General features: G+C 44.7%; 1 protein-coding gene across 4 annotated transcripts in view; it reads right to left on the bottom strand.

Annotated features, from left to right (window-relative positions):
- The window catches only part of LOC136587938 (lysosomal alpha-glucosidase-like), a 98,936-nt gene that overhangs the window by 28,035 nt on the left and 52,681 nt on the right, over positions 1 to 18,220 (bottom strand). For all 4 annotated transcript variants that reach the window (XM_066586782.1, XM_066586780.1, XM_066586783.1 and 1 more), the window contains exons 4-5: positions 11,492 to 11,657; positions 986 to 1,082 (exon numbers count right to left, since the gene is read on the bottom strand). In XM_066586782.1, coding sequence (XP_066442879.1) covers positions 986 to 1,082; positions 11,492 to 11,657 — 263 coding nt within the window. The remainder of the gene's footprint in view (positions 1 to 985; positions 1,083 to 11,491; positions 11,658 to 18,220) is intronic.

Below are 18,220 nucleotides of genomic sequence, written 5' to 3'. Positions count from 1 at the left end.
AGTGGGGGGATAACATGAAGAAAAGTTTATGTAACCTCTATCCTGGGACACACAGTACAATCACAGATCGTCTCCCTCTGCCCCCTCTCTGCTCAGCACCAGATATGTCAGTGGTAAATTCAGTATTCCTGACCCGACTTCAAATGGCTGTATCTCTAATTCTATACATTCTATGAACATGTTTTCTCTGCCATTTGGCTTTAAAATTATACCAAAAGCATGTCAGGAGCATTAAAGGAACTGGAGCTACAGCCATTTGAGGCAGAACAAGTTCAGTTTGTTTAAAACTATCTTGTCCTTTTTCTGAAGAATCAGCTCTGTTCTGAGTGAACTGTAGGGTGTTAAACTGCTAGGCTGGCGTCCCCTCCTCCCTCCAGTCCTGACTGCACGCAGGGCACATGCCCCACCTGCCTCTTCCCCCCCAAGGTTCCCCCCCTGTATTATTGTGTATACCATATTACATATGTTGGCACTATATAAAATGTTAAAAATAGAATGCAGTATATATAGCAGAAAAAGATAAAATAGGTCAGCACTACCCAATGGAAATATATCTCAATAGAAATATATAGGTGCACATTAAACCATGGCTGCAACACACAGTAGAAGCAGAAACCAAAAATGGCAACAGCACGCAAAATAAATTTACTATCAGAGGTATACATACCTATAATCAATACTCTATCCACATTAAATAATGCAAGGTTCTTGGTATATAATTCGATCAAATTACATTGGCCCATCTGCCAACGTCCAGATGACCAAGCTCAGATGGGTCCTAACGCTAAAACCAGGTGGTAAATCTAAACCTGGGAAAGTTGGCTTCCTACCTCTCAGAATGCTCCTCTCTTGGGACTAAGCCTACAAATAAAACCAGGGAAGGTAGGAAACTATTCATATGCTCCAGTAGGAGCATTTTAGCACTACACAGACCATCCACTAGTAACTTGATAAAAGTTTTTTTAATCATATAGTAAACACTTACCCATGGCATTGCTGTTGAGCAGAAACACTCCATGAGATGAACCATCTTCTTCCATTGCAACATAGAAAGGATGAGTGCCATACAGGTTTGCATCTTTCTAGAAGTATGAGAACAAAACACTTTATTATGTTTTTTTTTTTTATATTGTTTTTTAACTCTCACTAGGGGATATGATCATACAATCATTTGATTCCTGCTTTTATACACTGCAATACTTCTCTGGCTGGGCCTTACAGGAATAAAAAAATACAGACCTAGTCTTCATTAATCTCCCTGCTGCCACGGAAACCTATCAGCATCCCACGATCACTTCCCCTCCCTCTGTCTAACTGCTTAGATGCCCTGATCACTACTGACTACAACATCTAAGAAGTTAAACAGTTAGGATTTCCAATCCCAGCCATAGTGGAAGATTTTATGCACTGCGAATGATGAGGACACAGTTGAATGATAAATTTGTGGCTGTCTGCAGGTACCACTAAAACAGGCCTGCACAACTTGGCAGTAGGTAGGGAACAAAATTAAATATACTTAGGAACTAGAGATGAGCGAACGTACTCGTCCGAGCTTGATACTCGTTCGAGTATTAGCGTGTTCGAGATGCTTGTTACTCGTAACGAGTACCACGCGATGTTCGGGTTACTTTCACTTTCATCTCTGAGACGTTAGCGCGCTTTTCTGGCCAATAGAAAGACAGGGAAGGCATTACAACTTCCCCCTGTGACGTTCAAGCCCTATACCACCCCCCTGCAGTGAGTGGCTGGCGAGATCAGGTGTCACCCGAGTATAAAAATCGGCCCCTCCCGCGGCTCGCCACAGATGCATTCTGACAGAGATCAGGGAAAGTGCTATCGTGTTGGAGCTGCTATAGGGAGAGTGTTAGGAGTTATTGTAGGCTTCAAGAACCCCAACGGTCCTTCTTAGGGCCACATCTAACTGTGTGCAGTACTGTGGAGGCTGCTTTTTGCAGTGTTGCACATTTTTTTTTTTTGGTATATCGGCCATGCAGAGCATTGCGCCCTGCAGTAATACTCCAGGGACAGAAGTGTGGAGGCAGGGACAGAAGACATATTAATATTATTGATTGAATATAGGCAGTGGGCAAATTTGGGCAAAAAATCTATTTGGCCTGCCTGTCACTGTGCTCAGTATTCTGGGTCTGTCTGTGCTGGGTGTAGTAGTTCTACAAAATCATACGCAGCCAGCTAAGTGTTACAGCAGGCTTGCGCCAAATTATTTCCTGGCTCTGTCTGGGCTGTGAAATCACTGCTGTATTGCAGTCCACAGTGCATCACTCTGCAGTTCTGTGACATACTCCAGGGACAGAAGTGTGGAGGCAGGGACAGAAGACATATTCATTGAATATAGGCAGTGGGCCTTTGCTAAAAAAATTTGGGCAAAAAATCTATTTGGCCTGCCTGTCACTGTGCTCAGTGTTCTGGGTCTGTCTGTGCTGGGTGTAGTAGTTCTACAAAATCATACGCAGCCAGCTAAGTGTTACAGCAGGCTTGCGCCAAATTATTTCCTGGCGTTCCGTAAACGAAGTCAGCCTCCAACCCAAGGCCAATAAGCGGCACATTTAATTACAGCGTTCTGTTTCTGCACTACTGGTAATACACCATGCTGAGGGGTAGGGGTAGGCCTATAGGACGTGGACGCGGGCGAGGACGCGGAGGCCCAAGTCAGGGTGTGGGCACAGGCCGAGCCAGTGCGGTGGCCAGGGGTAGAGGCAGGGCCAGACCGAATAATCCACCAACTGTTTCCCAAAGCGCCCCCTCGCACCATGCCACCCTGCAGAGGTCAAGGTTCTCTACGGTGTGGCAGTTTTTCACAGAGACGCCTGACGACCGACAAACAGTGGTGTGCAACCTTTGTCGCGCCAAGATCAGCTGGGCAGGCACCACCACCAGCATGCGCAGGCATATGATGGCCAAGCACCCTACAAGGTGGGACGATGCCCGTTCACCGCCTCCGGTTTGCACCACTGCCTCTCCCCCTGTGCCCCAACCTGCCACTGAGATCCAACCCCCCTCTGAGGACACAGGCACTACCGTCTCCTGGCCTGCACCCACACCCTCACCTCCGCTGTCCTCGGCCCCATCCAGCAATGTCTTTCAGCGCAGCGTCCAGACGTCGCTAGCGCCACTGTTTGAGCGCAAGCGCAAGTACGCTGCCACGCACCCGCACGCTCAAGCGTTAAACGTTCACATTGCCAAATTGATCAGCCTGGAGATGCTGCCGTATAGGCTTGTGGAAACGGAGGCTTTCAAAAGCATGATGGCGGCGGCGGCCCCGCGCTACTCGGTTCCCAGTCGCCACTACTTTTCCCGATGTGCCGTCCCAGGCCTGCACGACCACGTCTCCCGCAACATTGTACGCGCCCTCAGCAACGCGGTTACTGCCAAGGTCCACTTAACAACCGACACGTGGACAAGCACAGGCGGGCAGGGCCACTATATCTCCCTGACGGCACATTGGGTGAATTTAGCGGAGGCTGGGACAGAGTCAGAGCCTGGGACTGCTCATGTCCTACCCACCCCCCGAATTGCGTGCCCCAGGTCTGTGGTGGTATCTGCGGTGGTGTATGCTTCCTCCACTAAACCACCCTCCTCGTCCTCCTCCTACGCAACCTCTGTCTCGCAATCAACATGTGTCAGCAGCAGCACGTCGCCAGCAGTCGGTGTCACGCGGCGTGGCAGCACAGCGATGGGCAAGCGTCAGCAGGCCGTGCTGAAACTACTCAGCTTAGGAGAGAAGAGGCACACGGACCACGAACTGCTGCAGGGTCTGACAGAGCAGACCGACCGCTGGCTTGCGCCGCTGAGCCTCCAACCGGGCATGGTCGTGTGTGACAACGGCCGTAACCTGGTGGCGGCTCTGCAGCTCGGCAGCCTCACGCACGTGCCATGCCTGGCCCATGTCTTTAATTTGGTGGTTCAGCGCTTTCTGAAAAGCTACCCACACTTGTCATACCTGCTCGGAAAGGTGCGCCAGCTCTGCGCACATTTCCGCAAGTCCCACACGCACGCTGCCACCCTGCGGACACTGCAACATCGGTTTCATCTGCCAGTGCACCGATTGCTGTGCGACGTGCCCACACAGTGGAACTCTACGCTCCACATGTTGGCCAGGCTCTATGAGCAGCGTAGAACTATTGTGGAATACCAACTCCAACATGGGCAGCGTAGTGGGAGTCAGCCTCCTCAATTATTTACAGAAGAGTGGGCCTGGTTGGCAGACATCTGCCAGGTCCTTGGAAACTTTGAGGAGTCTACCCAGATGCTGAGCGGGGATGCTGCAATCATTAGCGTCACCATTCCTCTGCTATGCCTCTTGAGAAGTTCCCTGCAAAGCATAAAGGCAGACGCTTTGGAATCGGAAACGGAGCCGGGGGAAGACAGTATGTCGCTGGATAGTCAGAGCAACCTCATGTCTATATCTCAGCGCGTTGAGGAGGAGGGGGAGGAGCATGAGGAGGAGGGGGAAGAGACAGCTTGGCCCACTGCTGAGGGGACAGATGCTGCTTGCCTGTCATCCTTTCAGCGTGTATGGCCAGAGGAGGAGGAGGAGGAGGAGGAGGGGGAGGAGCATGAGGAGGAGGGGGAAGAGACAGCTTGGCCCACTGCTGAGGGTACAGATGCAGCTTGCCTGTCATCCTTTCAGCGTGTATGGCCAGAGGAGGAGGAGGAGGAGGAGGAGGATCCTGAAAGTGATCTTCCGAGTGAGGACAGCCATGTGTTGCGTTCAGGTACCCTGGCACACATGGCTGACTTCATGTTAGGATGCCTTTCTCGTGACCCTCGCGTTACACGCATTCTGGCCACTACGGATTACTGGGTGTACACACTGCTCGACCCATGGTATAAGGAGAGCCTTTCCACTCTCATTCCTGAAGAGGAAAGGGGTTCGAGAATGATGCTATACCACAGGGCGCTGGTGGACAAACTGATGGTAAACTTCCCATCCGACAGCACTAGTGGCCGAAGGCGCATTTCCGCGGCCCAGGTAGCAGGGGAGGCGCAGAGATCAGGCAGCATGTACAGCGCAGGCAGGGGAACATTCTCCAAGGCCTTTGCCAGCTTTATGGCTCCCCAGCAAGACTGTGTCACCGGTCCCCAGTCAAGGCTGAGTTGGCGGGAGCACTGTAAAAGGATGGTGAGGGAGTACGTAGCCGATCGCACGACCATCCTCGGTGACGCCTCTGCCCCCTACAACTACTGGGTGTCGAAGCTGGACACGTGGCCTGAACTCGCGCTGTATGCCCTGGAGGTGCTTGCTTGTCCTGCGGCTAGCGTCTTGTCAGAGAGTGTGTTTAGTGCGGCTGGGGGAATCATCACAGATAAGCGTACCCACCTGTCAACCGACAGTGCCGACAGGCTTACACTCATCAAGATGAACAAAGCCTGGATTTCCCCAGACTTCTCTTCTCCACCAGCGGACAGCAGCGATACCTAAACAATACGTAGGCTGCACCCGCGGATGGAAGCATCGTTCTCTCTCACCATCCAAAACGGGGACCTTTTTGCTTCATCAATCTGTGTCTAATATTCCTCCTCCTCCTCCTCCTGCTCCTCCTCCTGAAACCTCACATAATCACGCCGAACGGGCAATTTTTCTTAGGCCCACAAGGCTCAGTCATATAATTTTTCTAAACAATTTTTATACGTTTCAATGCTCATTAAAGTGTTGAAACTTTCACCTCAACCAATTTTTATTTTAACTGGGCTGCCTCCAGGCCTAGTTACCAATTAAGCCACATTAACCAAAGCGATTAATGGGTTTCACCTGCCCTCTTGGTTGGGCATGGGCAATTTTTCTCAGTTTTTTGTGGGCCCTCGCCTACAGTGTAATCCAATTAATTTTTTGCCCACCTGCATTACAGCTGACGTAACATCAGCTGTGTTTGGCACTGCAATGGGTTATATTTATGTACCGCCGGTGGGTTCCAGGGAGCCGCCCATGCTGTGGGTCCACAGGGAGTTGTAACTGCATGTTTCCACTTCTAAAGAACCCCGGTCTGACTGGGGCATGCAGTGTGGGCTGAAGCCCACCTGCATTAAACATCACATTATTACCTCAGCTGTGATGGGCAATGGAATGGGATATATTTATGTACCGCCGGTGGCTTCCTGGCACCCACCCATGCTGTCGGTCCACACGGAGTTGTAACTACATGTGTCCACTTCTAAAGAACCCCAGTCTGACTGGGGCATGCAGTGTGGGCCGAAGCCCACCTGCATTAAGCACGACATTACTACCTCAGCTGTGTTGGGCAATGCAATGGGATATTTCTATGTACCGCCGGTGGGTTCCAGGGAGCCACCCATGCTGTGGGTGCACACGGAGGTTTTACTACATGTGTCCACTTGTAAAGAACCCCAGTCTGACTGGGGCATGCAGTGTGGGCCGAAGCCCACCTGCATTAAACATGACATTATTACCTCAGCTGTGATGGGCAATGCAATGGGATATATTTATGTACAGCTGGTGGGTTCCAGGGAGCCACCCATGCTGTGGGTGCACACGGAATTCCCATTGCGGAGTTGTACCTGCCTGTGACTATTTATAAAAAACCGCGGTCTGACTGGGGCATGCAGACACCTTGACAGAATGAATAGTGTGTGGCACATAGGTTCCCCATTGCTATGCCCACGTGTGCAGCTCCTGATGGAGGTGGCACAGGATTGCATTTCTCATTGCTTCTGTACAGCATTGTGGACTATCGCCCCACCCCTTTTAAAGAGGGTCGCTGCCTAGCCGTGCCAACCCTCTGCAGTGTGTGCCTGCTTTTCCTCTGGCAGACGCACTTATAAATAGACATGAGGGTGGCGTGGCATGAGGGCAGCTGAAGGCTGGGCAGGGACAGTTTGGTGTGCGCTGTGGACACTGGGTCGTGTGGGGGGGGGGGTTTGGGCAGCATGTAACCCAGGAGAAGTGGCAGCGGAGTGTCATGCAGGCAGTGATTGTGCTTTGTTGGAGGTAGTGTGGTGCTTAGCTAAGGTATGCATTGCTAATGAGGGCTTTTCAGAAGTAAAAGTTGTTGGGAGGGGGGGGGGCCACTCTTGCCGCTATTGTGGCTTAATAGTGGGACCTGGGAACTTGAGATGCAGCCCAATATGTAGCCCCTCGCCTTTCCTATCCGTTGCTGTGTCGTTTCCATCACTTTCTTGGGTTTTGCAGATTTTCACAAATGAAAACCTTAGCGAGCATCGGCGATATACAAAAATGCTCGGGTCGCCCATTGACTTCAATGGGGTTCGTTACTCGAAACGAACCCTCGAGCATCGCGAAAAAAATTTGTCTCGAGTAACGAGCACCCGAGCATTTTGGTGCTCGCTCATCTCTATTAGGAACCTAAGAAAAAGCCCAAACAGAATCACATATAACTACACTCACTGCAGCATATACATGGCTGCAAATACTATACGTTGAAAGATTCTGCCGCTCCGCAGTTCCCGAGGCCTATAGGACATTCCCAGACTCGTATGACAGTCATGTGACTTGCTAGGCTGTGCAACGCATGGCCGGTCACATTGCTATCATTCACTGAAGGTCCTTTAGCATGCACAGTCATGTCATGCTAGCCACTACAACAGCTAGCGGTAAAGTTTAGGCTTTATCGCTAACAGTGGCTAGCATGACATGACTGTGCCGTAGAGTGTGGCATGACTATGATGTCACGACTACCCTATTGACATCATAGACATATCACAGTCCACGGGCCGTCAGAAATGCTCTGCCTGGACGCATGTGGCCCGTAGGTTGTCCAAGCCTGCACTATAGGAAACTTATGAACTGCATAGTGTGTATACAGCTGTGTACTTTTTCACCTTTCCCCTTAACTGGATGTGCTCAGACACATGTAAATTACCAGCTTTTCTAAACACGACGATTTTATAATATTCTATCAGAAGATCTCTATCCTATACGTGTCCCTTGTGGCCAACCAGTGGTCGTGTTAGGAATTGCAGAATTCAAGGGTTTTTCTTGTATGTTTCAATATTGTATTGAAATAGTTTTATGATAAATGGAAGTCCTAAACATTAGCGCTCAGCTTAGAGTGGACACATCTGTACATTGATCTCAGTCTGCAGCACTATTTGTTTGCTTTCCATTTTTTTAAAAACCCATTGAAATCGATGGGAAAAACAGAACGGAGAAATGGAAAGCCCCGACAAACCCCAACAGAGGTCACAAGTTTTCTCTAAGGATGGCTGCCAGCAGAAATACATTTTTCACTCTACGCTCAGACTATGGATTTGGAGCTCTGTATAAAAAAGGCAGAGCACTAATTGCTATTAAGATACATTAAGAAGTGTTCAGCACATATTGAATCAAAGAAATGACATTATAAGAAAAGGTAGACCTTGACTTAAGTGCTACTTGAACACAGGGGCGTACCTAAAGGCTCATTGGAAAGGGTGCAAAAGTTTACCCCTTCCCCCGGGCCTCCACACCCCCACTCCCGTACTCATACCTAGATCATGCTGCATACAGCTGCAAAATGAATTTCCATACATGATTTAGCCCCTTGGCGTAATTTCTCCAAACATGATGCATTTCCTGTACAACATGAAAATTTGTTTGTAGCCCCGCAGGCCACTCTCACACACACCGCTTTTTACCGCTATTAGTGTGGCGTTCCGAGTGCCATACTAACCATGGTACAACATCCCATTGATTTTAATGGGGTTACTCAACCTGCGCTCGAACACGGTGTTCCTAACGCAGCGATTTTCGAGAGCTGTCTGTTCTATTTTTCCATTTTTAATGCACCTCCTCACAATGATGGGGTGTATTAAAAAGCGCTGCCAAACACTGTACCATGCGCCTCGAAATTCTAGTAAAAATGCCACGATTTCAAGCTGCATTTTCTGAACACGTATGAGAGCGGCCTCAGGGGGGTCATGTTTTTGTTGTACTTTAGAACCATAATTTAAAAAAAACACATAAAAAACTGCATGTGGTATTTAAAGACCACAAATGTTATTAAGAAGCTGCATAAACTATTAAAAACTGCATTTTTCAATCGTGTGTAAAGGGTGAAAATATATACAGGAAATACAGGGAGATGTATAACTTATACCAGCCATAGATAGATACACGTACACACTGACATACACACACACTTATGCATATACACACACTCACACACGCATTATATATATATATATATATATATATATATATATATATATATATATATATATACACACACACACATACCTCAGGGCCCGGACCACTTCTCCGTGTGATAGCAGCAGGACAGGCAAACGCAGCAGCCGCCATCCAGCAGGAGGCAGGGGCAGCACATGTAGCTGCCTCCCTCCTTCTCCCCCCTGCTCTTCTCTGCTTTCTCTCAGGCTGGCTGCACTGCCTGACGCGTGATGGCTGCGGTGCTGCAGACAGAGTGACCAGCTGGTAATGCACTGAATGTGCATATAGATATGGCGGAGGGCGGCCTCTGGGCTCCCTCAGCGCAGGGGCTGGGTCACCACTGCGACCTCAGCGACCCCTGATGGTACACCTATGCTTGAACACATTATTTGGGATTTTAATTGTTTTAGTTGAGTGAAAATCACATTAAAGTTGAATATACCTGTAAGATAATGTATTGCCATAGACAGAAGAATTTTGCCTGACAGATGTAGTACTACAAAGTGTCAGTTTGTAACCACAGTCAAACCCGTGGCTGACTTTCCCATTGAAGTCAATATGGGAAAACTGTCACAAAGTCACCAACCATACAAGTTATCTGAGAGGTAGATTGCAAGTTTTATTTTAATTGAAAAAATAATGCAACTCACAGCCTCTTTTCCGCCCCTGCACGCCTTTTAGCTAGTTTTAGCTATTGTAATCTCACTATTTCACTAATTGTTATTTTAATTAAGCTGCTTTCAGATGAAAGTATTGTGACACACCTGTAATACGGATCTGTACCACAGATGTGTTATAGATTACATCAATATGCCATCAGCATTTGCATCCATATTTATTGTCATTGCTTTTATTTTCTACTGTGCCACAACTGATCCGTACTTGCCCAACAGAAAATAAAAATAGGGATGCAAAAATGGTAAATAGGTCATGCTGCATTTTTAAAAAAACTGCTGTGAAAAATATGGCTTTGTGAATAGATACATAGCGCAAAACACAGACCAAATACAGAATTAAAATAAACTTGTCTGTAAACCGCCTTGGGGCTTATTCACACATCAGCATTTGTCATCAGTATTTTGTGAGCCCAAACCAGGAGTGGTTCCAAAATACGGAAAAAATGCTAATTTTCCCATTGTACCTTTTCTCTGTATGTTCCACTCTAGAGATGAGCGAATCTACTCAGTTCGGGTGCTTTTGCACTCAAGCACTGCTTTTTCCGAGTAACTGACTACTCGGACGAAAAGATTCGGGGGGCGCCGGGGGGCGGCGTGGTGGAGCGGGGGGTAGCAGTGGGAGCTCTCTCCCCCCCCCCCCCCCCACTCGCCTCTGCAACCCCCTGCTCACCCCCAGCGCCCCTCGAATCTTTTCGTCCGAGTAGTCAGTTACTCGGAAAAAGCGGTGCTCGAGTGCAAAAACACCCGAACCGAGTACGCTCGCTCATCTCTATTCCACTCCTATTCTGCCTTAGAAAATACTGATTGAAAATACTGATGTGTGTTTTTTTTTATCTGAAGAAAGGAAGTGCCTCTTCAAGGTGATTTCAGATGTACTGGATTTTACCTCAACACTCGGCAAAATATTCCTTTATGCAGAAAAATCCACTTGAAAATCTGCATGTCTAACATGCGCGTTTTGATATAACTAAGGGCCCATTTAGACACAATGATTCTCGCTCAAAATTTGCTGAAAGCCATCTTTTGAGCGATAACCGTACATCGTGCAGTTTTCGTGCATGTGTTGTTTCTCTAGAAAACTAGAATTGAGCGATGAATGACTATCAGCGGTGCAGGCCGTTATCACAGTCGGCAGCACTGATAAGATTCTTTTAGCTTTTGTCCCGCTGGTAGTTCACAGCGTGACGTGAGCTGTAAGCACGGAGAACAATGCAGCTGTTTGCTTATGCAAGACAGCTGTATTGTTCACCAAGCTATAGCGGCCCGCTCTGCCTGTATAGCTCTTTAGTAGCTAATTAACTACTATAGATTATGCAAAGATGATCGCTAGAATTCTCGCAGCGGCATGTGTGCCGTGCCACTGCAGTAACCACTGCGGCTCACCTGCTCCACCGTTTCCCCGCTCTGCTTTGTCCTGGCTGCCAGCCAGCCGGCGCATGCGCAAAGAGGGAGCCGGCTCGCACAGAAATAGGACATGCCTCGATTTGTTTACCGCGTGTGTTTTCATGTAGTCAAATCACGGCTGTCTGCAAAGTATTGCATTATCTAATGCAATCCTATGGCAGTGGGCACGGGCGGAAATTCTGTGGAAAATCTCGCCGCTGAATTTTCGCCTGTGTGCAGCAGGCCATAGATAGATAGATAGACGATGCATACGTTCCACCCTCCTTACCCGAGGTATTAAGTCTCTGTTCCAAAATGTTAATGTAGTCCAGTTAAGGTCCAGATTAATTGAGGTAAGGTGTTCACCCAGTCCATATATAAAATTTGAAGCAAGAGAGGTGGACATCTGAATAAACTGGTCTGCAAACAGTAAAGGAGCCACAGTAGTGTCCAACCTAAAATACAGAAAATAAGTGTTTTAATGTGCATAATGTGAATAAATATTCCTTAGGCCATTTTTGTAGAAAATATACCACAGAAATACCCAGCCTCATATACTGTATAGTCTCTGACTCTGCCCTCAACAGAGCCCGTGTGGCACCATGCTCAGCATCTGTACCTGTGACCAGGAAACAGTACAACCCACGTGCCTGCATATACACCCTCTATATCCATGTAGTCGGCGCCGACTCTCGGACACTTTATTGATAGGCCCTCTCCACGCGGTTCTGTTTTGTGCTGCTTCTTTTGGTGGGATCATTTGCATGTTGGTGTTGGCTTTGACAGTATCAAGAGAGAACATTCTTTGGTGGTCAGGTCTTGTTTGCCACTGACCACTCCAAGTATTATTGATATTTCTAATGCAGGGGCGTACTTAAAGGCTCATTGGCCAGGGTGCAAAAGTTCAGCTCGGGCCCCCCACCGCAGGCCTACACACCCCCACTCCCATACCTAGATCGTGCTGCATACAGCTGAAAAACAAATTTCCATACATGATCTAGCCCCTTGGTGTAATCTTTGCAAACATAACTCATTTCCTGCACTACGTGAAAATTTGTTTGGAGCCCCTCTGGCCACTCTCTCACACACACACCGCTTTTTACCGATATTAACGCGGCGCTGTAATAACCACGATACAACGCTTTCATTGATTTTAATGGGGTTACTCAAACCGGCGCTGTGCCATGTGTTCAAAAATGCTGCTCAAAATTGCGGTAAAAATACCACAGTTTTAAGCTGTGTTTTCTAAACGCACGTGTGATAGTGGCCTTAGGGTATATTCCTGCTTTTCTTGCACTTTTGAACCAGAATTAAGAAAAACACATGAGAAAAACTGCATGCGATACTCAAAGACCACATATGTTATTATGACACTGCATACACTTTTAAAAACCGCATGTGTTTAAAATAGTTGTGTCTAAAATGTGCAATTATATACAGTATATACAGGGGGACGAATAAGTTATACCAGTCATAGGTAGATAGAAAGAAAGACAGAAAGAAAGAAGGAAAGAAGGAAAGAAAGAAAGAAAGATGGATATAACATATATAGATATGAGGAAGATATATAGATAGATAGATAGATATGACATAGATAGAGATAGATACATTATAGATATTTAGATAGATAGATATAGATAGATGATAGATAGATAGATAGATAGATAGATAGATAGATAGATTGATATGAGATAGATAGATGATAGATATGAGATAGATAGATAGATGATAGATATGAGATAGATAGATAGATAGATAGATAGATAGATAGATAGATAGATAGATAGATAGATAGATAGATAGATAGATAGATGATAGATATGAGATAGATAGATAAATAGATAGATATGAGATAGATAGATAGATAGATACAAGATAGAGAGATAGATACATGACAGATGGATATGGAATAGATAGAAAGAAAGAAAGATGGATATAACATATATAGATATGAGGAAAATAAATAGATACATAGATAGATAAATAGATAGAGAGATAGATAGATACGAAATAGAGAGATAGATACATGACAGATGGATATGGGATTGATAGAAAGAAAGATGGATATAACATATATAAATATGAGGAAGATAGATTGATAGATATGAGATAGATAGATATGAGATAGATATGAGATAGATAGATAGATAGATAGATAGATAGATAGATAGATAGATAGATAGATGATAGATATGAGATAGATAGATGATAGATATGAGATAGATAGATAGATAAATAGATAGATACGAGATAGAGAGATAGATACATGACAGATGGATATGGAATAGATAGAAAGAAAGATGGATATAACATATATAGATATGAGGAAGATAAATAGATAGATAGATAGATAGATACGAGATAGAGAGATAGATACATGACAGATGGACATGGAATATATAGAAAGAAAGAAAGATGGATATAACATATATTGATATGGAAAAGATAGATTGATAGATATGGGATAGATAGATAGATAGATAGATAGATAGATAGATAGATAGATAGATAGATAGATAGATAGATAGATAGATAGATAGATATGAGATAGATAGATATGAGATAGATATGAGATAGATAGATAGATAGATAGATAGATAGATAGATAGATAGATAGATATGAGATAGATAGATAGATAGATAGATAGATAGATAGATAGATATGAGATAGATAGATAAATAGATATGTGATAGATAGATAGATAGATAGATAGAAGATAGATAGATAGATATGAGATAGATAAATAAATATGAGATAGAAACGTAGATATGAGATAGATTAGATAGATATGAGATAGATATATAGATAGATAAATAGATATGAGATAGATAGATAGATAGATAAATAGATATGAGATAGATAGATAGATAGACAGATAGATAGATGCTAGCTGATTACCCGGATTTGCCGTGTATTTTATTTTTAGACACAAAAAGAATTTAAATATGTGTGTGTGTGTATATATATATATATATATATATATATATATATATATATATATATATATATATGTGTGTACTGATTCAATATATTAGTATATGAGGAAGAAGTCATGTGTGTAATATATTAGTATATGAGGAGGAAGAGGTCATCTGTGTAATATATTAGTATATGAGGAGGAGGTTGTCTGTGTAATATTAGTATTTGAGGGGGAGAAGGTTGTAGATAGATAGATAGATATTAGATAGATACATAACATATAAATAGAGATAGATAACAGATAAATAGATATGAGAGATAGATATATAGATAACAGATAAATAGATATGAGAGATAGATAGATAGATAGATAGATAGATAGATAGATAGATAGATATGAGGTAGATAGTATATAGATAGATAGATATGAGATGGATAGATAGATAACAGATAAATAGATATGAGAGATAGATAGTATATAGATAGATAGATATGAGATGGATAGATAGATAGATAGATAGATAGATAGATAGATAGATAGATAGATATGAGATAGGCAGCCCAATACTATAAGCATTATAGTTGGGGGCCCTGTTACAGGTTTTGCATTAGAGCCCAGGAGCTTCATGTTAGGCCTCTGCATTAAGAGGTTAAGAGATGTTGGGGGGGCTCCAAGATAAACTTTTGCACCGAGTCCTATGAGCCTTTAGCTACACCGCTGGGCGCCACTGGTAGTTGCAGACAGTTCATCTCAACCATCCCCTTACACAAAGATGCACAAGCCAGTGCTGAAATTCCAAACTTGGCCACACAGAGGCAGTATACATCGCATCTTGGCTCAGCAAAGCTCCGGTGAGGAATCTTTTTATTTTTCATTTGTGATAGGCGATGTTCCTAGATGTCCATTGCGGATAGCAAAGCCTGAGTTCTAGTTCTTCTACTGAACTGGATCGCTACATATATATAATTATAGGCTAGAAGGTTCTATCTCTTCTCTCCATTACATTTTTTGCCTTGCTACCAACAGTGTTTTATCACAACTGGTTGGTAATAATGACTTGTTAACGCATCCAAAAAAGTTATGTTTTGGGTGAATGAAGTTTAGGAGGTCAGCAATGCTTTCGGCACACTTTCATGCTTCTGTGAAGTTATCACCAGGGTCATTTTTTTGGTAAATACTAAGCATTAACTCACATGCCTAACATCCATGGAGGGGCAGATGACCATATAACATTGTGGCTTTTCTGCAGCCTGCTGAGAGGTGATGTTTTCATCTGCCCTACCGTTACTAAGCATGGCCTCTTTCAGTGACATGTTGTACTGTAAATTTGATCTCATTCAGTGATTAGCTTTTGATTTTAGCTTAGGGCCTTTAAGACAATGAGGACGTTTGACCCAGGTTGCAAACTAGCGTATTTTGGCAAAACCTGCATAAACATCACCAGATTTTGTCACAGATTTGTGGTCAGATATGCAGCAAAAATTTTGAACACGTAGGTAAGTATTTTCTTTATCATGTGGGGAGGATTTGTTAGTTGTATAGCGCCAACGTATTCCGCAGCTCGGTCAGGTAATTTTTATTTTTTACCCCTTAGCAAGCTGAGTACTCATTTTACCGACCTTGGAAGCATGGAAGGCTGAGTCAACCTTGAGTCGGCTACCTGAATCACGTGGGAATTGAACTTGCAACCCTCAGGTCGTGAGAGCTTAGGACTGCATAATGCTGCCTTAACACTCGGAACCACACGTTAAAAAGAACAAATGCCACATGTTAAAAAGAACAAACAGATTAAGATTGGTGGGGCCACCACTACCCCTTTGGGATCTGGACCCCACCTCATCCCTTCTCTACTGATGTCTATGGGTGTTTTGGAGACACGTGGCTACCTCTGCACCTCTCAGGTGGACAGGATTGCTCTTAGGAGATCCCGGTTTTGGCGGAGAGGTGGGGGCCTCAAAGTAGTGTATACACCATGTGGAATTCCGCAGCATGTACATTGAGCTATTGGGTTCAATTGGGTTCAATCCATGTGCATTAGGCCTTACTTTGACAAACTGGTAAAGGGTTGTACCAGAGTTCACTTTTATCATCTATCCATAGGATAGGTGATAAAAGTCTGATCAGTGGGGATCTCACCACTGAAACCCCCACCGATCCCAAGAATGAGGTTCCCATGTTCCCCTCTTCTGAGTGAGGAGGAGATTGAGTTGAAAGGGATTGTGTATGCATTGTGCCTCCCCATTCATTTTCATTGGGACTGTCGAAGATAGGCGAGCTCTTGTACTTGTCTATTTCAGTCAGCCCCACTGAAAGTAATGGAGTGATGCTGCACATGTGTGACTGCCGCTTCATTCAATCGGATATCATTGTGGGTGGGTTCACTGAGCCCACAGTAACGAGAAGAGGGGTCATGGGACTTCCATTCTGATAATCGATAGGGCCTCAGCTGTGAGACCACCACTGATCAGACCATCCTACCGATTGATGATAAAAGTGAATTCTGGTAGAACACTTTTAATTTTTCTGCTGTCTATCGGTACAATACCTATATGACTAGTGACTGCCAAGGAAATAACTAGAAAGGTTTGGGGTGAGCGGATTGAAAGCACCAGCCTGGGCAGGGAGGGGGGTTCTTGAGCGCCACTTAGATCCTCAGAGTAGTAGAGACCAGGAGGCACATGCCCTGTGTGCCTTCCCTATAATTTGACCTTGGATAAAAGCTAGAGGATAGCAGTAGAGAAACTCCGAGAACATTTTGGAAAGTGAGCTACAATAGAAATATGCTCTTTAAGCAGTGGATGTAGTAGATAAATGGTATGAGCGCTGCAGACCCAGGTTGGTGCTATGATCACCCAAGGGGCTCTCAGCATCTTGAGGATACAGGAGAGAAATAAAAAGGCTGAGATGAATGAGGTAAAACCTTTTCTTGTAATAACAAACAAATTACTATACAATAAAAGCAAAAAATGGATATATGCATTTTATCTACGCACTGTATATAGCTATTTTTGCTTTTACTGTATAGTGCACCACGAGGATATCTGATGAAGGGGCTCCAAGCCTTGTAATGCGTATCCAATCAAAAAGCTTTTATTCTTTACTCCATGATTCTTTATTACAGGAGACACTTGTGCCTCATCCCAGCCTTTTTACCACACTCTGGGCTAAAAGCTCTTATGTGAAATGCCACAGAAAGCTTAACCCTTTCCAATCCATTGTCTGACCTCTGAAGACATTATGATTTAAGGCTGTACAGCTCCAATGTTGGAAGACGTCCGTCGGGGTTCTCTTACTGTATATTGCCAGCCTCTCTGCTGTCGGAGCCTATCCAACGTGTCACCTCATGCAGTACTGGCTTTAGCCAGCATATTGCGCTGTTGTATAACAGCAGAAAAAGAGTAAGCCCCCTAGGAAAACCCGCATACAAATTGGATTGGAAAGGGTTAATACAGTCTCAATATCTTTAAGGATGCATGTCCAAGTGAAACATGCCTGAGGCTATCTTAGCCGTGGGTCCCCAATGCATTTCAGTTTAAAACTGGCATATGAAATGAGAGTTTAAGAAATCTCCCCCGTAGTGACTAATAATTTAATATTTTGCATTTTTTTAAAATAATCATTTAACATATAAGAAGTTCATGACATTGCATTCGATATTCCTAGTCGGTGATACTTGTTTTGCTACAATACTCATCTTATAGATGTTATCCACTTTCTGTTGGCGGGTTCTGCATCTTATAGATGATACGTAGAGATGAGCGAGCACCCAAATGCTCGGGTCCGCGTTATTCGAGTCGAGCTTTTCGTAAAATTCGAGAGCTCTACTCGAGGAACGAACCCCATTGACTACAATGGGAGACTCGAGCATTTTTGTATGTGGGACGCCAGGTGCCGAGCTTTTTTTCTTTTCTTGGTTCCAAAACAGGCACGTCACAGCGGGGAGGAGCCAAAAACTGGGGCGGGGTCGAACACGGCGTGATGCTCACTCAAGTAACGCGCACCGTCTCGTACGCGAATACTCGAACGAGCATCAAGCTCGACAGAGTACGTTCGCTCAACTCTAATGATATACAAATATTTTTCTTGTTGACCTGTTA

The sequence above is a fragment of the Eleutherodactylus coqui genome, chromosome 13, assembly GCF_035609145.1.
Source record: "Eleutherodactylus coqui strain aEleCoq1 chromosome 13, aEleCoq1.hap1, whole genome shotgun sequence".
NCBI lineage: Eukaryota > Metazoa > Chordata > Amphibia > Anura > Eleutherodactylidae > Eleutherodactylus > Eleutherodactylus coqui.
Note: the sequence above shows the minus strand (reverse complement) of the source record. Positions and strands in the feature narration are given on the sequence as shown.